Source organism: Sturnus vulgaris, chromosome 5 (genome assembly GCF_052056855.1).
Source record: "Sturnus vulgaris isolate bStuVul1 chromosome 5, bStuVul1.hap1, whole genome shotgun sequence".
Classification (NCBI taxonomy): domain Eukaryota; kingdom Metazoa; phylum Chordata; class Aves; order Passeriformes; family Sturnidae; genus Sturnus; species Sturnus vulgaris.
In genome coordinates this window covers 14,716,007-14,738,827 of record NC_142247.1, presented here as the reverse complement: position 1 = coordinate 14,738,827, position 22,821 = coordinate 14,716,007, and the positions used below count along the sequence as shown (strand labels likewise).

The window sequence follows — 22,821 nt, the reverse complement described above, 5'->3', positions numbered from 1 at the left end:
AGGCACGGCCATCCGTGCACTTGTACAAACCCTCTCCCTTCTCTTTAATGTGACACAGTCAAAAACAGTCAGCATGGAGATTAGCAGGGGGAAGGCAGTCAGAAAAGCGACCCCCGAGGGAAAATCTGAGCAAGAAGGTGGATTAGGATCTCCTGACCGGATGGCGAGGACGGGGGAGGTGGCGAAGGCGGACCGGCAGCTGCCACGCCATCGCAGATGCTCCAGAAGGGTAGGAAACTTGGTTTTTTCCTTTCTCGAAACGCTGATTTTGTAGCAACATAAATCAGCATGCGTGGACACGTGACTTTTTTTGTAACCAGGCGCCCAAGCTCCCGCAGGCCGTGCGATGCATAAGCACCGGGTGCCTCCCTCTTGTGCTTCCCCAGACACACAGCACCGTTACCGGGGAGCAATCTGTTAAATCGGACACCACGGCGACAACAGCCCGCGGCACGCCCGCTTCGAGCGGGGCGGGCTCGCCCATGGCCGCAGGGCAGGGCCGGCAGGGGCAGCAGCCCGGCCCGGCCCGGCCCGGCCCCGCACTCCCCGCCCGCCCTGGGCGGCCGCCGCGCAGGCGCCCGGCGAGCCGAGGGGAGGCGGCCCCGGCCCGGCCGTGCGGCCGCCGCGGCTCCGCCATGCCCGTGCGGTTCAGGGTGAGCCCAACGGGAGCGGGGCCCGGCGGGCAGGGCACGGCCGCGGGCCCGGGGGGCGGCAGGAGCGCGGCTGCGGCCCGTCCTGGGGTAGCGGGAGAGGGAAGGCCCCTGCGCCACGGCACCGGCCAGTAAAGACAGAAGCAGTTCGGTCGTGCGGGTGACAGTGGGTCCAGGCTGTGTTTGCTCCTGAAACCATTCATTTGAAGACATACGATGCTTTTTTTTTTTTTTTTTTAAATTTAATATTGTTTTTTTGTGCATGGAATGCTTCCACGTTTTCTCAGCACTACTTTTTGTTCTCCGACGCGGGTGGGTTCGGAAGATGAGCCACCTGCCAGCTTAGCTCACCCTGCAGCAGCGTGTCGGTGTTTTTCCCCGCTTCGCAGATGCGCTACTGCAGGAGCAGTGAAGCAGGAGATGCACCGGTGGCTTGACAGACTCCTCTCTGTTTGCTGTAGGGGCTGAGTGAATACAAGAGAAACTTCAAATGGAGAAGCCCTGAGTTGTGTAGCCCGTCCCAAGAGCAGAAATCCTTGTGGGCAGGACTTCGGTCGGATCAGTTTGGTAAGTGCCCCCTTGGTTACAGCCAAGGCCTGGAAAGTTTCGCTGTGATGGGCGCATGGCCACAGTGAACTGTTACAGTTTGTGCACTTTGTAACTAAATTAAAAGTATAGTCTTGGTCATCATGCAGATAGAGTGTGTTTTTGAACTCCATATCCTTTATGTCTACACTGAAACTTTCCTTTCAATTAGTCCTATTTATATAAACCTTGGGAAAAAAAGTAGTTTCTGACAAGCAGCATAAGCTAAGACCCAAGCATGAAACACAGGTGCAGTGTTAACCCATATAGGGTGTGTCGAGGGTGGGATTGGGTTGTCTGTGATATATGGAAATAGTAAATAAAATTCAGTTTTTAAGGGGAGACTAACTTGGGGCAAAGTTTGATAAATAAAATTGTTATGAACCTAACAGGTACAGCTAACTGAAAGAGACGGTCAGCCACTACAGCAAAAACCTTTTGGTACTGTAGTGTAGGATTTAAGGATTGTAGACATTATCATGAGAGGGAAATGTAGGGCTAGAAAGCAAGAGGAAAAGGAAATAGTAGTGGGATTGAAAGGCCTGTAGGGAGCTGAGAAAGGAGGAGTAAACTGAAGAATGATGACAACTGCAGTGCTTTGAAAAGGAGTAGTAAAAATAGTGATTATTGTAGTGGTGCACGGCAGAGTAAAAAAAATTTGTGCAGTTCACTGCAACTGCACTATGCAATCTGTGTAATTAGAGTACAATGCATTCATTCCTACAAAAAGTGTTGTAAATTATGGCCTTGTAATTAAGAACTGACTGCTGGCAATAGGAGTTTTTTTTAGCCAAGGTGCTAGACAAATAAAAAATTTAATCTTGCTAAAGGTTATCATTTAGATATATTACTGCTTTCTTCCATTACTGCAAACTACATCTTTCTTTAACCTTGCTTTCCCTAGCACATGGGTCTGTGTATGGGTACCTGTTATTGAGAGCTACAATTGTCACGAATTCTGAAACGCTTAAATATCTAAGTGTGTTAACTTCTTTGTAAAATGGCAACCTATGCTTATTTTCCAGTCAAACTAAACTGAAAATTTTACAAGCCTTGCAATAAATTCATGACTTAGCCATACAGCAGTTTCTCCTTTTTCTCATATTGATGGTATTTTTGTGCATGCTTGCTGTAGTTTTTCTACGTATTTGTGTTAATTTTCACTCCCACCTCTTTTCTGGATATTTAAACACCCACATCTTTAAATGTCATTCTTGGTACCTCATAGGATTTGCAGATTTTTATTGATCATTTACTTATGATTCTTCCTGTTGAATGACATAACTAGCAATTTTAGGAATCACTTGGAACATTACAGCAAAAAGTTGACAGCTGCAGATGCTTGGAGTGTCCTTCCTACTCTTCCAGTGTTTTCCCACTGGAATGATTTTCCTATCCTGTATGTGTAGTCAGACATATGCACATTCTATATACCTTTCACCATAGGTTGTTCTCTCTTTCTACATTGCTTCTTCATGGGATGCAAGTGTGTCTCTCTTGTGGAAGGTGTTTCTTTCAGCCAGTTAGGGGCTTTCACTAATTCTTCCATCGCAGTTGAGCTCTTTGAAGTGAATTGCTATTTCCCTCGTGTGATTTTCCTCTTCGACTGTTCAGTACTCTTCTTAAAATGATGGGGAAATTTTATTTTCACTTGCATGTGTAAAACTCAGCAATTCTTTAAATAACTTGATACTCGGCTTTGTTACAAAATATTTTTCTATTTTTGGAAACGTTTTTGTACATACTATGAAAGTCAGTTATCTGAGACGGTCTTAAATTGCAAGTGGATAGAGATGTGTCACAATCGGAGGGAACCTGTTGAGCAAGGTGTGTTGTGCATGTGTAATGAGAAGTGCTTGTAGCATACTTTCTCCCCACAGGTTGGTTACTCTGTCCCTGTGCTAACCACATTCTTTTCACTGGATATGTGAGTTTTGTTGTTGCTCAGTTCGCAGAATCAATTTGGGCAGGATTGTCCTGTGGACATTTTTGCTTTATAGGGTTTAATCCAATATGGTTCTGGGACACCATATTCCTGTCTGTTTAGTGGAAAGGAAAGTCATTTGGAGATGGGAAAGAACACAGAATTTCTCAGCCATGCCTGTAATTCATAGTCTGTCAATGCTCCAAGCTTTCTAGTAATCAGTTGTGTGATAAACTTTCAGTTTATTCTTGTTATAGAGTGATACTTTGTCGTCAGTGAATGTTTCTGTTAAATCTAATATGGCTTTTTCTCAGGAATCACAAGAGAACCAAAATTCATTTCCAAGAGAAGGGTACCTTACCGTAATCCACAGATTTCAAAATCCCTTGAATGGACAGCAGATTGTGATTTGAATGACCCTCTGGAAACTGAAGCTGCAGAATTGCACGCTGACCACAACAACAATAATGTGAATCAGGAAAAGCTTGAAACACCAGAAGGACTCAGACTCCCCCCAAAAGTTCAGTCACATGTGGCAGATTCTGGTGGTGAAATAGCTCTTGCCCTTGCGGAGAACAACATGAAGAAATCACCCTCAGAAGCTCCACCAAATCAAAATGAAGCACTTTCATCTCCAAAAAAGGAATCAGAAAAAATTGGTAATGGGGTAAGGGAATAGTTTTTTTTTTTTTAATTGACCAGTCTGAAAATTACTAACAGTAATTTCACAGACATGCTCAGACTGTCTTGCTGAAGTCTTTCTTGGTTTTGTATTTTGATGCTCTCTTGTAGCTTCTTTGTTGGAAGAACAGTATGTTTGAGATCAGATTTTGGTACTTCTTAATTCAATAGAATTTGCTCCTCATTTGCATCTTCAGAATGTGTCATCACCACTGATTTCAATCAAACAAGGATTTAGCCAATAATATATAGATTTTTGGGGGTAGTTGACTATAATGAGAAAATGTACTTAGCATTCATTTTGTTCTTGAAAGCAAAATTAAACCATTGTTTCAAAAGTGTGTGTTGAAAGATGTCTAAGTTGCAAAATATTGTAGGAAAGGGAACAATCATTGTTATATTTTTCTTTTTTTTTTTTTTTTTTTTTCACTGTCAGTTTCACAGAGCCCTTCAGAGGAAAACAAGCATAAATATCCCCAGAAATTCTGAATATCAAAGCCAGTTCATCTGGAAGAGTCCTCATGAAAAGTCACCAATACTTGCAGCTGAACAGGTAACATTATAGAATCCAAAAAGCAAATAATACTTTCTTTTACATATCAGCAAAGTTTTCCTTTCAAAAAGATTTCCTTTATTTGTTCTTATGGTGGGGGAACAACAAACTTTAATGTTGTTTCCGTTTTTTTTCTCTCACTGTACAAAAGTGTAGCACAATTGGATTTGTTTCCTTGTGATTCTTTATTATGGTCAGGCCTAAGTATTTGTTCTCCTTAGGCCTTGTATTTTGTTCCTTCTAACAGGGTCCTGTTCTTCTGTTTGCATTAATTTATCTGTGTTGCCCTAGTTTCTTATTCTCAGTTTCCATCTTTGTGCACGTACACTTCTAAGCCCTAAGGTGTGTCTCTCTAGTGTTTTATTTTTTCATGATGACAGCGTATATTTAAAAGTGGAGTTTTCTGATTTTAAGATACTCTTGTAATGTTTTAATACATCTCATGAACTTTTGGGCTTTGTAGGGTTGAAAATACTGCTTTTTCTGGTGAGACCACAAAGAGTAACTGAGTGTGAGACTGCTTTATGTTTTCAATTAACTGTTACTGGGATCAGGACCTAGGAGACTCAGTCTTTTGGTCATTCTGAAGAGTGAAACAGACACTTCTGCATTTGTCATCTTTTTCTTCACTAGAAGCATACACATTAGTGGGATTACTAGAGATGATGTGCTTTTTTTATCCTCAGGTGGTGGATTTGTTCAGTAACATCTTTCAGAGGCAATAAATGTTGATAACTAAAATAATCACTATCCTGTCCTTTTCTGTTGGAGTATCAAGCAGGTGGATTTACTGCAGGATATGTTTCCCAGCTGCCCCTTATGCAATGAAAATTCACTGAAATACAAGACAGTAGTATAGAGAAGCCAAAGGATCTTTTGAGGAAGAGGCAGTTTCCAGAAAGTCACCTCATGGAAAAAATCAAAGAGAATTCCATTTGATTCTGTGTGCAATCAGTTTGATAATTTCATTATTAATGCTTGTGAGCATTGTGCTTTTGTCACAGCTTATATAGAAGAAGAAGCAGTGAGAATAAGTCTATAGGCACTATACATCCATGGATAAGTAGAACTTAGGGAAAATTTAATTATAAAAATGGTACATATTAACAAATTATTATTCTTCACTGTTGATATGACTAAGAATATGCCTCAATACTGATAATCCCTTGCCTTGAAGAGATTCTGTGAAAATATCAAAGTTATCCAAGTTAGATTATAAGTCAGACCTAAATTCTCATGGGAAATCTATGGAAAATGCATGCTTCTCACAGATGGCATGGTTTTGAAATTTGGAACCCCATGAGGAGATAATACATGACCACATATTAGAGAAATTCTCTACCTTTATTTATAATACTGTGTTAGTTGAAAAGGAGTGGATTTTAATTTGCTCAAGCTCTAAGCATCCAGCTCTAAAACTTAGAGCAATTTTCTGTTGCTTATGGACAGGACATGTACTGAGGACTCATATGGAAGTTTTATGGCATGCCTTTAAAAAACCATGATCCTACATACAGCTCTGAAGGTGAACAAAAAATAAAGTAAACAAATAAACAAAACCTCAGATAGTAGACTTCAGTAAGTGTTTGATCACAGGTTTAACCGTGTCTGATTTGGTAATTTTTAAATGTATTTAAATTTCTCTTGAATTTCTCCTAGTTGTTCATTAGTCCACACATGCTGTATTTGTAGAGATGACTGTCTCTCTGCTCATATGTGGGTGTATTTGTGTGAATAAGTTAACAGATTTTGAAAATTTAGCCTTAAGGTAAACAAATCACACTTTTTTTCTTTATTTTGTTTTCTTTTCTTCCTCCCATGCAGCTGATTTGCAACACAAAACAATCCATACCTCCGGTTAAACCTCCTGCTATTACTTCTGAAACTGCATTTGAGAGAAATTCCAAAGGGTCTGCTCCTGTTAAGAGTCCACAAGAGAGAGGTGGTTCAGAAGAGAAGGAATTTCTGGTGTGTTAACAAGCAAATACTTCCCAGAAAGAAAAGCTTTAGTTGTACTTATGCAGTTTTGATCTATTCTATATGGGGGTGGGTTTAGGTTGAAATTATTTAGTATTGCTAGTCATGATGGACTCAATAGTGATTTTGCTATAAAGACCAAAAAGAACTCTGTACAGCTCTGCTCTTTGGGGGTTCTGTAATGGGTCCTCTGTAAAGCAATTTTTTCAGTTTAAAGTTTTAAGTTTCTGAGTTTTGAAGTGATTTCTTTTTATTGTTTTTGTTCCCAGTTACTTTGTTTTTAGTAATTAGGATAGTTTCTGCAATCTAAATCTTTGATCTATATTCTGATTGGAAGAATTGTTGCATCTTGGTGTGCAGTAGGGCTAGATGGGAGGTCTGGAACTTTTTGAATGTTGTAAACCAGAGATAGTGAATTTTCTCCCCACAGTGGCAAGCAGTATCTCTGTATTCTTTCCATGTCACCTGACTTTGTTTCCACTGGGCATACATCTTCCTTTTTTGTCTTTCTGAGTCAGCTCCCTTAGGAACTGTTCCAAAAAGCTGTCATTCTGTTTTTTTAGGAATCTTCTGGCCTGGGTTGTACTAGCTGTGTGATGCTCCCAGTTAATCTGAGTCTCTTCACTACCATCTCTGTTGCTGGTAGAACAGAAAGGGTTGTTGTCAGACAAAATGTTCATAAGGACCACTGCTGAGCAAAAGGTGCAGTGCCTTGGCTTAAACTGAGCCATTGGTACTTCTGAGGGGATTATTGGCTTGGAGGTTTTATCATTTAAACTCAGACCTGCCCAGTTCTTTAAATCCCATCTGGGGATGAGAAATTTTATGTCCCCTTTTGCCTCTTTAAGTAGATATGAAGAAATCTTGAAAAGCCTGAGGCTTTCAGGAAGCATTTTTCTGGTTTTGATATTGGCATTTCAGTTTGTGTTTTGAGAACAGGTAATAAATGAAGTAAGAGGAGTCATGAGTAGGGAATTTTTGTGAAAGTGCCTAAACACTGGTTGTTTATACCAATACTTCGTCTCTGATGAATATCTTGAAAAAGTTTTGGGGGATTTTGGTGGGCTTTTAAATTTTTTTAAAATTGAACAATATCCATGAAGATCTCTAGCAGAATCAGAAGTCATGCATTGGATTTCGGAAAGAATGAAATAATGAGGAAAAAATACCTTTGGTGTAAAACCCAAACAAATAAATCTAAACATTTCTAAAACAAATATTTTAAAATTTGCCTTATGGATTCAGGTTAGAATGTGCTGATATCGTATTATTTTATTTCTGTGTTTCGTGTTGAATTAATTCTGTCAAGTGGTCAAAATGGATCATCTAACTAGCAGAATGTTGCACTCAATCCTAACTATGGCATTTTGCTAGTTTGTTTTCGTGTTAGTAAAAGAATGTGATGTTTGTATCAAAACAACTAACACTAAAATTAACTATTTGCAAGTACTTGATGTCAAAAGAAATATGAGGGTTTTCAGATTGTTAGCTAATGTGGTATTTTTAAAATTATCTTTGCCTTAGAGTAAGAGGGAAGAACCGTTTCAAAAACCAGCAGAAGATGCAGCAAAACAAGGGAAATCAGAACAGAAACATCCTAAACAAAATAATAAGCAACATATCAGTCCAAAGCCCCTCACTTTACATACAAGTCGTGGGTATGTATAAAATAGGAAAACCTAGACTAGTGAGTAGGTGTACAGCAGCCCAGTATTTAGAATGATGGACTGTGGGCCTTTAACCACACCATGCTGCAGTTGCAGGGGAAAATGCCCCTTGCAGTGCTGAGATTGAGCTTCTCGTGGGTACATCTAAACCTGATATTAATTTCCATCCTCTTCTCTGGGCAGTGGAAGTGGAAGCTTTGTAACCACTCCTGTTCAGTTGAACCTTGTGATGCAATAATAATGGTGTTAATGAATACAACATGAATGAAGTAGAATCAGGCAGTGCTGCTGCTAAACTTTCAACAGGTGCTCCTTTCAAACTGCTTCATCTACTGTGCCCACTCCATACCTTAAAACTGTGGTGCTTGTACTTGATGTCTGCTTATTCTATGAGGCCTTGTGTGCTTGAGTAACAAAAGCAAACACACGAAGTAAAGGAAGGAAGTCTGTCCTGTTTAGAGTAATCTGGCAAGCATGGAAATTAAGTGAAATTGTATGTTATTGAGTGCTGTCAAAGTATCTTTTTATTTCTGCCACATGACTACATTGCAGGAATTGAACTTGTATTTCCATTTCATACATATCTATGTCAAGAGCAATAAAAGCCAAGAAGTAGGCTTTAAAATGCATAGATTAATCCATGTCTCCTGCATTTGTGTTTAATGTTATGCCCCAGCAATTGTTTTCATTCTTCGTGGCAGTGTTAGGGCATTAGAGAGAAGATGGGAGAGGAGACTTACCTGTCTGAATGCTGTTGGATATTGGGAGTTGATTACAAAATTGTCACCCCAAATTCTATGAAATAAAATTGGTTTATGGAAAAGTGAGTGGATATAGTATAGCTAAAACTTTGAACTATTTGGTTTTCGGACTCTTTGCAGTAGATTGTAGTCAGTTTTGCTCTCAGTAATGTGCAAAATTCTTGATCATTTGCTGGGGCTCATTTCATCTAAGGGCAAATTTCTACCTCTTATGACTTCAGTGTAGTAGCACAGGATAAAATTCTCTTAAAACATCACTGGGCCAATAGCTGTCAAAACGTGCAAATTCTCAGTGTGCAGACAGGATTGTTACTTGAATGCAAGCTGTGTTGCAATGCATGGGCTGCTTTTGCAGCATAGTGACCGGGATCAAGGCACAGCAGTGTTGTGTTTTTTGTGCTAATCCATTGGTTTTGCAACCACAAGTGAAGGATTTCTGTCAGCTTTAAAGAAAGGGACATACAGAGAGAAATTTTGAATATCAAGGGTTTTTTGACCTTCATATTTTTCTTTTTGCAAGGTTTATTTTATTCCCTGACTTCAGGCTTTTATGACCTATTTCTGAAGAAGGATTGAAAAAGAGAGTTTTTCCACCCTGTGCTGAATATATTAAAATTAAGTTGGTAATGTTCTGAAGCATGATTAAATCCAAAAATATCTTCAGATTTAAGATGATGCATCCACAGTTCAGTGCTTAAGGACTCAAAGTACTACTTACCGCCTACTATAGGTTACATTATGTTAATTTTTCTGTGTTTGTATGTGTGTGGCAGAAGGGAAAAATGAACCCATCTTTTCAAGTACTGAGGCCTTTTGAAGATCAAAGCCACTAGGATGTAGATGAATTATACTGACCAGTGTTCTGGCAGTCAGATGTTTCTAGTCCCAGCAGCTCACCCCACCCATATGCAGAGTGTCTTTAAAGTGGAGTTCATGGAAGGAAATGTCTCAGACACATTAATGCCAAACCAGGCATTTTTACTTAAATGTACCTTCATCAGTGACTTAAATCAAGGTCCCGTGCTTTGCATTGAAGTAATTGAGGTTGATGTGTGTATCATGTTCTGCTTATTGGCTGTCAGGGCAAAAGCTTTGGGTGGAAGTGTTGAAAGGAAAAAACAATAGGAGTAACTACTTGAAGGACCACCAACTGTGAATGAGTATTTTTCACAACTTTCTTAGTTGTGTTGGTTTGAATTGTTGTTTGCACATGGTTTTTTTGCATCTCACTGGCATTTAGGTACAAGTATATTTATGCTTGTTGAGTAACTTTAAAAGTGCTCTTAAAGAGTGTTCTGGATATCAAACTTTACTTTTTTTTCTCTCCTCATTCTTGATTTCTTAGGAAGATGAACACTGAATATAGGTCAAAATTTTTGTCTCCAGCCCAGTATTTCTACAAAGATGGAGTTTGGTCTCGTATTAAGAGTAAAGCTCACAACCAGGTGAGTATTCTTAGAAAATTTGAAGCCTGAGTATGCTTTGTGTTTGATTTTTAGATGAAAAAACTTTGAACTGTGGTATTTATAAAATACAGCTTTGAGATTGTAATTCTAATGACTCAAACTCCCAAAGGTGAGTATACAAAGGCAATTAATTCTGACAAGTCATTATAATACATAGGGAAAAAAGATTATGAGACTTAAAAAAAATATTAATGTGGCCTACAAAGTGAGGGAGAAGTTTTGTTTCCTGTACAATCAGGATCATTCATAACAGAGTCTCTTGTGACAGGTAATATTATTCTTGATGTTCAGCCCAGTTGTAACAAGCAGAAGTGTTCAAAATACGGAGCTGAATGATAGGAGATTCCATGGGAATGAAAATGAAAAGGACAATATATATATCAGCCTAGGTTGGCTTGATAGGCTCAGTTCATTAGCTTACCATGCATGAATCCATTCAAAGCAGTCAACTGAATTCTGTCATATACAACATAAAACTGAGAATTTTTCTTGCAAGTTTCAGTCAGTGTATTTCCTTGTAGTTTATTCAGAAACTGCAATCCATATTATACTATATGAAGTCATTTGACAGAACTGTGAAAATGCTGAGTAGTTTCAAGACCACAGCATTTCCTAGCATTATTAAGTGTGATTCCTGTGTTAATCAAGGAAATCAAAACCATTAATAGTGTGCTAAGAAACTGCTAGAGCTAGTTCTGCAGCACTCTGATTTCACTGAATTGGCATAGTCTTCTCCCAGCTGATAGAGGGAGCCTTTGTGAGACACTGTGCTGCTACCTGTGTGGCAGATACTTGGGAATGTGAGTTTCCTCATCAGTTTGGTCTGCAGTGATGTGGAAGGTAGAACTGGAGGAAATGGTTCTAGGGTGCTGGGCTTTGAGAATATAGGTTCTCTTTGAAAATAAGGTTCTCTGAGAATTGCAGGAGTAGTCTGGTAGCTTTCAGTTCTGTGTTTTCTTGCTAGACTTAATCTAGCAAGTAATTTTCATGTTAGCAAAAAGAAATAATTACAGAATACATACAAAACATGCAATGAGAAATAGGTCTCAATATTTAAACTATATTAAAGTATGAGATAGAGTTTGTGTACACATGCATGACATAATCTATTCTGTGTAAACAGACTCAAGGAGATGTTAGAAGACAGAAAAGAAGCAATATTTTAGTTTTTATATACATTGATATATGCATTAGACTTACTGTAACTAAGGTTGCAAGATGTTGTGAACTACTGCATGCCGCCCAAGTAGTTTACTGAATGTTTCTGTAAAATATGATGTAATTTTTCTGGCATATAGTACTTTAATTTGTTGATGTTGCATCATGAAACATTCAAACCAATAAGGAGCAATGCTCATCTTCAAGAGCAATTGACTGATAGGCAACTAAAGGCTGGGCCTTAGGATATAGTATGTTTATGGCACAGTCATCTGGGAGGAGTCACTGCAGTACAGTTCAGGGAAAGAATAAGGAGACTGCAAGTGGAGGATAGATATTCAACTTTACCTGTGGCATTTAGTTAGAAAATCAAAGATTTCCCACACTGTCAAGATATGTTTTGAGTGCGTCAGACCTTTCCACAGAGATTTTCTTGCTGTAAAAAGGGAATTGCAGGAAACTGGAAAGAAGTTACTTGGCACGTGAGTGACTTTCTGTCCAAAGCAGGCTTTCTGAAATTCTGAGTCCAAACAGGCAAATGCCATAATAGAATCCTGGTGTGACCTTAGCCATAGTGATTACTTGTAGGTTGCTTCTCTGCAATTTATTATTAAGGGTATTTTTCTGTAGTTGAACAATAAAAAAAAGTCTTTTCCAATTATGCTTCTGAAAAATTAATGTGGGCAATTCATAATGGCAGTAGGACTCTCTAGGGCCTGTGTCCTGCTGAGTTAATGCTGCCTGCTGAGTTGCTGAAGGAGAAGGTTGTCCTTTGTACTTCTTCACAATTCACTGGAGACTTAGTATTCTTCCTCCTCCTGTGGTACCCTGTTGCTCTGGATTTACGTTCCTTCTGTTCTGGCTATCATAATTAATCTTTTATTCTTCTAGTTAAAGTGAGTAATCCAGTAAATCACTTGTACATCAAACTTTAAATTCTCCTCTGAAAATGACAAGCATATATTTTTAATGGGCTATTCTTTGGAAGTTTAGTGGGTTAGACTGTGGGATGTTAGCTGGATAGCCATCTGCTGCATCCAGTTACTTTTAGTGGGATTAGCTGAGTTTAGCCCACTAACTCTGTTCCTTACAGTAGGAATGATGTGAAATCTATCATGAAGGAAGGATAAAAAAGAAAAGCTATGAAAATGTGGTAGAGGAAATGTCTGTATTACTTTCCTGCTCTTTGACAAAATACTTACTTCCTGTGGACCATTTTTTAGTAAGTCAGAATTCATAGGATACCACAAAGTTATTTTTAATAATTTAAACATAAACTTCTTCGTTTTGCTTTTTCTCCCTGCATTCTAATTGTGTTTGGGTGAAGGACACAAGACAGCAAGTGTTTAAATGGTCTTAACTGTAAAAATCATGGTGCATAATGTTAAAAGAGAGGGGTTATCACTTTTATTGTTCTGGAGTAAAACTTGACACAGTTTTGTATCTCATTCTTGAAGTTGCTGGTAGCCTAGAAGGAATAATTTTGATACTATGTCTTGCATACAATAGCACCCAGAGTTCTTGTATTAATCTTAACTTTTCACTAATATTTAGCTAGAGACTGTTGCAGTGTTTGCAGCATACAAACTCAGTATTACACATATACATAGATCTATTGATTTGAATTTATCATGAATTAGTGTAGAATATATTTATAGAATTTATAGAATGTATTTTTGAGTGTTGTTTAGAAATCTGAATTAATTTCCTCAGGCTTGGCAAAAGGCTGTTGGAATGCCAGTGCTGACTGTACTTGTTTGAGAGCTTTTTATTGAATCTCAGGGAGGCAGCATAGAGCTGCATTGACACGTTTTTAGTATTTAGTTTCTTACCTAGACTGAAGTAAAGTTACAAAGGTAATAATAACAATACCACTCTTGAGTATTGAGAGGAAAATAAGAAATTTTAAATAACTCTGTATTCTTCTCTTTAGGCATCTCAAAACACCCTAAATTCCATGTGGTATATGGAGGTTGGTTGCATCCAAGTTCCTCTTTCAGTGTTTAGAGCACTGTGTCTGAGCGCTGATGGAAAAAACTAGAATCCAGCACTAAACTTAATCATTGTTACTGCATACATTTTTGTGCTCATGGAATGAATAATTGATGATTCTGCTTTGGCTTCTTGGCTCAAACATGCTTACTGAATATATTATTTTTGCTTTCTTCTTACATTTGCTGTGGCATGCGATGTTTGTACTGTGGCTGGCCCTGTATTATGAGTAACTTGCATTTCTCTTCTAGCTGCCAGTAGCTAATGCAAATATTTATAGTAGCCTGTTAGTGAAGTTTAAACAACTGTGAAACTTATGAAACCTTGATGTGTAGGTGAGAGAGCTTCGAGAAAGAGCGAAGGCTTACAGGCAAAGAGTAGAGGGAACACACTTCTCCAGATACCATTTCAATCAGATCCTCTCTGATAATAACAGTCTTTGGGATGTGTCCTCAACTTCCAGTTCAGAAGAAGGAATCAGCAACAACATCAGAGCACTAGATCTTGCCGGGTAAGATTGTCATTCCTGCCTATTATTCTGCAGCTTTGAAACTGGGAAAAATGCTGAATATAGGCTTGTATGGAAATAGTTGCTTTTTGAGCACTTATCATAATCTAATTTGCTGTTTAAATTGAAAATGCAGCCCTATTTTACATTGCACTTTTGGAAATGGTAATATAGAAAGAATCTTCATAAAATCTAGTTTGAAAACGGGATGTACTTCATCAGATGAAACTGCAGTGACAGCTTAACCATTCAACATGTCAGCTGTACTACTTTTTTAATATCTGAGCTATACGTTTTGAAAAGAACTGAATTGGATGAATATATTCTATATAGACACATGTATATTGTGCAAATCACTGATACAAAATGCTGTGTTCTTTCTTACCTAGTGTTTCTGAAAAAGAGGCTGCACCAAGCCCTGAAGTGCTACAGCAACCTAACTCCAGAGAACAACCACATCAGGACAGCACAAAGAAAGACACGTCAGATGCTTTAACTGTTCCTGTCAAAAGACGTTTAGTTTGGGATGAACAAGAAGGTACTGAAGAAAGAAAAAATCAACAATCAACAGAAGAGAAAGAGGAAGAAGAGCCAGATGAACAGACTGCAGTCATGGCCCAGCAGTTAGAAGAAAACAATAAGGATGCTAAAGATGATAAGAAAACTGAAGGGTAAAACTGAACATTTTTTTAACATATATATACGTATGCGTGTGTGTGTATTTTCTCTGTCGGGTCAGAAATTTGTGTATTAAATAGTTTTTATATTTAAGAGAGTGTAAATTGGTGTGGTAGTACTTCTGTTTTGAATAGTATGATAAGGAATGAGTTTTAAGACACTGACCTGGTTTACAGAAGTGGACCTATCATTAAAAATACCACATTTCTAACCTGCAAGACAGAAGTTTATTACATTAACATTACATTACATTATTATTTATTACATTGAATAGACTCTTCATTACACAGCAGCCAAGTTTAGTGAAGGTTAAAACTCATGATTTGGTTCAAGTTGACAGCATAGAATAGGATAGAATAGGATACGTGTTGTACTTAAGCATCTGTTTTTCTTATAAGATAGAGGACAAAAATAAAGGACTTAGGAGAAAAAAAAATCCAATAATCACCAGTGATTATTTTACTAAACATGGGTGAGAAAAACATGGAGGAGTATATGCAAATAATGGGAGATCAGCTCAGTATGTGCACAGTAGTGTATTTGACATTTGAGAGACCTAAATTGTATCTAGTTTCAGAAGTGTCTGGCTTTTTACTGTGCAAGTTTTGCGTGCCTTTTTTGTAGAACAATACTTTAGTTTGATAGACATTTAATTCTGAAGAGCTTTGACCCTTGTAACCATGTCAGCTACACATTTTATATTCCTCATTGCGTTTTATCTTTGGTGTTGCAGCACTGATCAAAGGTAAGAATCTGTAATAGTCTCCATTTGGGATAATACCATGTATTCAAACCAGGCAAAAAAAATTGAGATGTTAGACTCCAACAGAAATTAAATACAGGCTTTCAAAACCATCATCTAGTAACTTCTTAAAGTTTCTGTTTAATTCTAGAGATAGTCTAGTTCATAGACTTCTCTGATTGACATTGTCAATTTTCTGTCATCTTGCAGTGGGGTTCTGTGTGTTCTGGGATGTGTGCTGGACTCAGCCATGCAGAGAAGCTTAATGCTTGCATGTTACACCTTCTTGAGAGCTAGAAATGAGGAATTCTTTGCCTAGATGTGCCTATCATGTACTGATAGAATCAGATTTCTCCACATTGTGGTATACTGCCACGTCCTTTTGAAATGCACCTGGAGGCAGAAGACAGAAGTGGTAGTGTTGATGTAGATTATATATACATATATAATGTATGATCTATCTATCTATATATCTTTATTTATAAATATATTTATTTATATCTTTATTTATTATATATTTATATTAGGACGTATCTTTAATAACGTAGGGGCTGTAGCAGTTAAATAAATTTGAGATCTTTGACTTCAGTTCCACCACATTGACTGAAGAATGTCAAACCCACACTCCCAGCTCTAAGGCAGCAGCTATGTTCAGAGTTTTTTTGGGTTCAAAGTTTTCCAGCCCTCCTGTTCAGCTTCTGTATTGTGCAGCAATATGCTCAGGGCTTTCAGGACAGAGGGAGCCTGGATTTATAGCTTGAGACTGTTTAAAATACAGAAATTGGGGTTTAAGGGCTGGAATTCAGGACTCCCCTTGGCAAGCAAATGTTTTAGCTACAGGCTGCTGGGTGTTAAGGCCTTAACTGTTTGTCTTAGGCTTCATTGTAGGAATGGATTGGAAACAGAAAACTTGAGTGCAAGACTCCTGAGTCCTTCCTTAGCTAATAATTTAATCATCACTCAATTTTTTTTCAGTGAGAATGCCTTAATATTGAACACTTCTGCAGCTGTATCAGATTCTTCTGAATCCTCAAGGAGAGGCAGCAGGACCCCAAGGACTCATCATGATCACACTACTCCAGCTGTTGGTAAAAAGACTTGTAAATGCAAAGCAGTATTTCAAGAACTAAAGAAAAGAAAAACGTAACTGAATGAATTTATTAGGTTATTTAATGTAATAAGGCATTTTTCATCTTTTCCAATACAATAGGAGGTACTGTTCTGGTGTCTGCTCCTAAATTCAAGTCATCTTCACCTCAGAGAAAGCGAAACTTAGCAACAAACCCTACAAAAAAAAAGTCCTTCCAGGTGAGCTAGAAAGCAGACTTACCATTATGAATTTTAGGAATGCACTTTTTAAGTAATAATGAATAATTTATTTAAGAAATAGCTTTCTTGAGTTGTTATTTGGTGTCTTAAAATTGTCAGCATCTGTGACTAAAAAAAGCACGTCTGAATACGTAGTATTTTTGTGGTGTCAGACAAAGGAGTTGAGACTATTGGAGTGAGATTAGATGTGCTTCACTTTGACTTCTTTGACTAAATTCACGGGATCCATTTACAGAAAAATGAAAAGGTTGCCAGTAGGATTTCCCCTTAGTTATTAGTTATTGTAGCTATTGACATAAGGCACAGCTCCAGATAGCTTGAGATCACTTGCTCTCTCCAAGAGGGAGCCATAAGAGCTTCACCTTTCCTTTCCTTTACTTTTATGTTGCTTTTACTTTGCAGCTTGAGTAGTTACTAAAGGAAAAATAGAAACATTTAGGAGTTTGTTATCCTCAAAATTCTGATAGTTTTTCGTCAAGTTGTGCTTGCACTGTGTTCTACAAAGAGAGCTATCATTTAATTGCATACATCCTCTGTAGTAAGTTCTGAAATATAAGCAGACATAATTGCATGAGAAGTTGATTATGCTGTTGTGAAATCTAAAAAATCACAGTTTTAGAAAATAAGCTCTTGGTTTGACCTCAGTAGATTACTTTCAGTCCATGTTAAACACTTTTTCTTAGGAACATATTTTCTTTACACTCACAGGCTTGGAATACTTTTTCTTTTAGCACTTGCATGAGAGGTGTAATAACTTACAGTGAACTTTTGCTGCATTTTTGAGGGTTTATACTTGGAGACTGTATATGAGATGTTGAGGTTTTGTGCTTTTTTTGATCCTTCCTTTTTTTTTATTATGTTGTAGCCTGATGTGAAAATGGAAGCCACTTCACTCTTTAACTGTGCACCTGCTGGACTGGGAACTGTGGATCCTCTGCCACTTAGGCAGGATCAGTTGCCTCCTAACAGGGTTGTTGATCAGCAAGTTCCTCTTGCTTCAGCCCACCAAGAGCAGTCAAAGTCAGCAAAACGGTGCTCTGTGCCTTGCTGGAGTCCCTCTCATCGTATTCAAGGGACTCTTAAGGATCCAGAATTCCAGCATAATGGTGGGTTTTGTTTATTAAGTCTGTGTTAGAGTGATGCAGGATGTAAATGACTATTGTGCAGTGCTCAGGCCAAGAGGTGCTGAGCTTGCAGCCTTACAGTATCTATAAAGAATATGCTCTTTATAAACAAAAGTTTTTTAACTATGTTGTTGGTTAGTCTTGCTGAGGAAATGTGCTGGATATCCACCCTAGTTTTAGATTCCACTAATATCACTGTATTACAGTGATCAGTTTGTTGTCTGATTTTGCATTATTAATTTCAGTAAATACTGCTCATGAGAATAATTTGGTTTAGCATGAACAGCTCTAAATTTTAATATTTGGAAGGTGTGACACCTTTCCAGCTGCAATTGCTAACTGCAGTGTGTAAATGGGACCTTTGTGATGTAGTATTATTTGAAAGAGTTGTGGATTTATGAGAGGTAAGCTCCCTAAAATTATTTCTGCAGGATAAGGAAACTAGAAAGCTTTCTCTAGATATTGGATATTGAGAAAAACCTTTTCTTGGCTGAGGAGGAATTTGTACTGAAGCATTTCAAAAGTTTTAAACAATATTTAAGGGTACTGGGGATGTACATTTGATAAAGAAAAGATTCCTTGTCCATTTAGTCTCCATTCCAGAAAGACTTTCCTTAGCTGCTTAAGGTCCCACAGTTCTTGGTCCTTTGATTACAGAGTTTAGCTAAAAAGTAGTATTTCCATTCTAGAACAGAGCAAATAGTTATCAGGTTAAGTGGGAAGGTGAAATGCAGAGAATTTCCTCAGAAATACTAGAATGGGTGCTGGTTTCTAGTTCTGCACCTTGGGTGCAGTTCATTAAGTGGCTTGTAGCATGTACCAAAGAACGGTGTCTTGAGAAGAATACAGTGGAGCAAGATTATTTTACCTCATCTTAGGGTAAAGGAGTCTGGTAGAATTTTTATGTGTGCTATTTAGAAGACTCTTATTTTGGAGAAAATGTTACAACATTTTTAGATGTTCTAAAATGAAGTATTATCTTAGTCTCTTTTTAAATGACTCAAAACTGTGCCTTTTGACTTTGTGTCGTAGGGAATCTTGGCAATCCAAAAGTGAGAACTTTACAGTTGCCTCTTCGGGAAAGAAACCGTAATGATGAAGGTATTTCTTGTCCCAAAGTATTATTGTAACCTAAATAAATTTTAACTTTTGCATGAATGTGAGATGTTTCTGAATGCAGTAAATAATACTGGTTTATGTGTTTGCCTGAATAACTACAGCGTATTTTCATCAGAATAATTTGAACATGTTCAACCTAGTAATCTGAAGTATGAATATGAAGGTATAGGGTAATAGGAATAAACCATTAAATGTGGCTGAAAATTAATAGACCATTGTGGCTCTTGATATGGTTACTATAGCCTGCTTAGTTCCATACCTAAAATTGTTTCCTGCCCACACATTTTTAAGCCTTTGTGTTGATAGCAACTAAAGGAAACTGCAACACAGCCCAAATTGCAGCTGGAGTAACTTTGGTTGCAACTTTAAAGATACCACAAACTTTAAGATAAAGGTTTTGCATGTGAGACTTTAGCCCCAGATGTGCAACATAAAACGATCCCTCTGACTTTAATTTTCCCACCTGTCTTTTGCTCAGTCTGTTAGGGGTGCTTATGGCATGCTACTATTCTGATTGCTGTTTTGGCCTTTTTAAAAAAAAATGTTCATTTTAAAGTTAATCTGTGAGAGCAGCCATTGCACAGCTGCATCATCTTGGCCTTTTTGTGGGCAGACACAAATAAACTCTTTCAGTAGCATGAGTCAACCAAAGGCAGTGTATCTGCCATACACTTTTTCTTAGTGCCGTGTCTGAGGTTGAGCCTGGAGTGGTGCTGTGCTAGTTGCCATCACCTGTTTTTGGTTCAGCTCAGAGTATGGGCAGAGCAGGTTTATATCTGATTACAGTTTATTTATAGTAATACCCCAGAACAACCAAAAGCTTGTTTCTGTACCCTTTGGTGCTTCTTTGCTCCTTGGGTTTCAACCAAGGTTCAGGCTGATTCTCTGTTTTACTCATTGCAGTTGGATGAAAAATATGTGGGTGGTGCAGATGGCTCAGCCAAGCTTCTGTGCAACTGCATAAAACATGCATCCTGTAGTATTCTGCAGCTTGCTGCACACAGATTGCTGCACACAGATTAACTGCTGTAGCTGCTGTTTCTTTTTTATTTTTCCCTGTGAGCTGAATGATAATGTATGAACTTGCAGAAACAGGTGAAATGTGCCAACTCACAGATATTTTGTATGCCCATATTTATTCATATTTGTTCAGGTACAAACCTGGGAGTTATTCCAATGACATGTCAGTTTGCAGAAGTGCAGTTTGCAGTTTTCTCACACATGGGAATATAGTTGTTACACATAGTGTGTGATCCTGTTACAGGCTATTAGGATCACTGTATTTTAAGAATTTAGAAACTCTGCTGAAAGTTAATTCAAACACTGACAGAATACTGGTGCTGTTTGGATTGACTTGAATTTTTTCTTGGATTTGTTTTTTGTTGGTAAGGGGTCTGGAAGCTAGTGATAAAGTTCTTTCTAATCCATTGCAGGAGAATGGGTGTAATTAAGGTCATTTTTCATAGAGAGCATCTTGACAGACCTGTAGCAACATTTTAATAATGCTGTTAAAGAATTATAATGTGCTTTATTAGGCATGCAATAGCAAGACTGATCAGTTTTAGGAGCTTTACTGTGTGTGAATTGGACCCTGTATTCAAAAGGAAGACCCTTCAAAAGTATATTTCTAAAGCCTGCTTCTTCTTGTCTTTTTGGTAAACTATTTTCTTCAGAAGACATGTTCCTTTTAGCAGCTTTTGGCACACTAGCTGGATTTGGCACAGAAAGATTCTTTTTGGCAGCATGGGTTCTGATCTTTTAGTCATATTATTCTAAGGTTGTCTGCTTTGCTTGAAGCAGTGGGTTGCTTTCAAGAATACGTCAGTCATTACTAGACTCTAGTCTGTATGGATTTCAATGGCAGAGGAAGAATTCCTGAGGTCTTCTGATTTGGAGAGTAAAGATCAAGATGATTTGGAGAATAGAGCAATTCCAGGTGAACACAGGGGTCTCATTCTGGAGTTTCTCAAGAGATGGGCATGTAACTCTCTTAAACTTACCTAACATACTAGAGACTTCCTTACGAGGTTCTTTTCTAGCATGTCAGTTGTCAAGTAATTGAATTGAAGTGTATTATGGTACTGTTTTAGCATCCATTGTGAAAGAGGACATAAAAAATATCCAAAAAATGTCTGCTGTGTTTGGATATGTATGTTTAATCTTCCTATTTACTTTTTTCCTTCTTGCTTTCCCCACAGATGACAGGTTGTCTGAGATTTCTGCTCGCTCGGCAGCATCTAGTTCTCTTGCATCTCAGATACTGGAACGAGCTCAGAAGAGGAAGGATTTCTGGGGCAAGGCATAGCTTCTCCTTCCTGTTGTATAGAAACTACTCTGTGAAATGATGTATTTTGTATAGCTTGAAATGTACATTTTAAGAAATTGTGATTGTAGGTTTCACACAGCATCCTTTCACTTACCATTGATATGGCCCAAGTTTTAGGACTTACCATCCCAATTGAAAATTGAATATTTAAACTGATGATGTTGAAAATTGATGTTCTTTATATCTGAGAGTTTGGTCTTAATTCACTATGTTACAACAGTCTTGTGAGACTTTACTTTTTTTACAGTGGAAACTTTTGAACCTATTTTTTTATGGAACCTGTGTGTGACTTTTCAAGATATTCTGCTGTAGTTGTGCAGTATGACATGGAACAGTATTCAGGGGCAATACCATCGTTCACCAAATACCTCAGTTGCTTTATTTTATCAAGGGCAGCTGTGGTGTATGTGTTTATGTTACTGGATGAATTGTCAGCATAACACAGCACTGTAACAAAGAGTTCCTTTTACTACTTACTGCTTTTAACTTTTTACCACAAAATTCTAATTTCTTAATGACACTAACGTAGAGTGTCATTAACTGTAGAACAAACAAGGGTTTAAGAAAAGCAAAGCATTTTGGTTTGTTCATTGTCCACAGGTTTTTGGCCAGGATGACTGTCAGAGTTCAGAGTGTACAGTACTGCAATTTGTCAGCTATACTGATAGGAATGCTTACCTTGTAGACTAAGACCCATGTCTGGTGTTAATTTCAGCTTCTCTAGAAAAAGCAAATTCAGCCACCTTAGCCAGTGGTGTTCCTCAGTTCCACTTCAAACTAGGGTATTTAGGACTAGTGAGCTCTTTAAGTAAACTTAAAAAAAATGTTTGTTTTCTTTCCTTGACTTTAATATTTTTAATTACCTCTTATTTTAGTTTCCTGTTTCAGGGAGACTGATGGCATTATGATTGTCATAGTGAGAAGTGTTTGTGATTTATGCTGACAGCTCATTTTAACCTTCCAAGTGATGCAGACAAGTTAAAATGAAATAGAGGAAATAGGTGGCTAGCAAGCAATTTAGTTGTGTGTGGCTTCAGGTTTTAATACTACTTAATTTGAAAATTTTATACAAGAACAATTTGAAATTTCTACACACTTTATTGCATTTTGATTTTGTATGTAATTATGTATGCATATTACTGAAAATAAAAATGGTTGTTTGCTTTGTTTCTATTTAAGTTATGCTGGAGAATTTGGCAGAGCCTATTACATTGGCACTTCTCTGTTTAGTTCTCTGTTTCACCTTTCAGCTGGAATATCTGTAGACTTAAGAAAGACAAGATGTTACCTCAGAGCTGATCTTCAGAAGAGTAATTTATTGAAGCTAGATATGTTGACACTAGAAATCGTAATTGACTACAGATATTTTAAATGGTGACTCGAAGTGGGTGGGTGCTGCAATGCCCAAAGGGTCAGTCCCCAACAAATGATTTAAAGAGTGCTGTCTAGTACTGACAATATTAAAAAAGGTTGTTCCCTTCTTCCAGAAATTGTATGTTACAGTAGCTTCCTACCAGTGGAATTGTTTGAAAGAACTTTTGTTTTATCTCAGGGGCTTCTGGGATTATTCTGTGGTGTGCA

At 37.9% G+C, this 22,821-nt stretch overlaps 1 protein-coding gene across 4 annotated transcripts; it reads left to right on the top strand.

Moving 5' to 3' along the window:
• Window positions 1–22: 22 nt before the first annotated feature.
• On the top strand, window positions 23–22,418 carry SAXO6 (stabilizer of axonemal microtubules 6). Of its 4 annotated transcripts, none has more exons than XM_088164929.1 (15): window positions 23–229; window positions 1,112–1,217; window positions 3,474–3,826; window positions 4,277–4,393; window positions 6,218–6,361; window positions 7,895–8,028; window positions 10,144–10,243; window positions 13,356–13,394; window positions 13,750–13,925; window positions 14,312–14,593; window positions 16,318–16,430; window positions 16,553–16,650; window positions 17,537–17,777; window positions 18,828–18,896; window positions 21,113–22,418. In XM_088164929.1, exons 1-15 carry the CDS (start codon window positions 74–76, stop codon window positions 21,217–21,219), a joined length of 2,235 nt encoding a protein of 744 aa, XP_088021055.1. In that variant the 5' UTR covers window positions 23–73; the 3' UTR covers window positions 21,220–22,418. The 4 variants fall into 4 exon arrangements, with proteins under 4 accessions (XP_088021055.1, XP_088021056.1, XP_088021057.1 ...); XM_088164931.1 differs by lacking the exon at window positions 23–229 and adding an exon at window positions 568–653; XM_088164930.1 differs by lacking the exon at window positions 13,356–13,394.
• The last annotated feature ends 403 nt before the right edge of the window (window positions 22,419–22,821 follow it).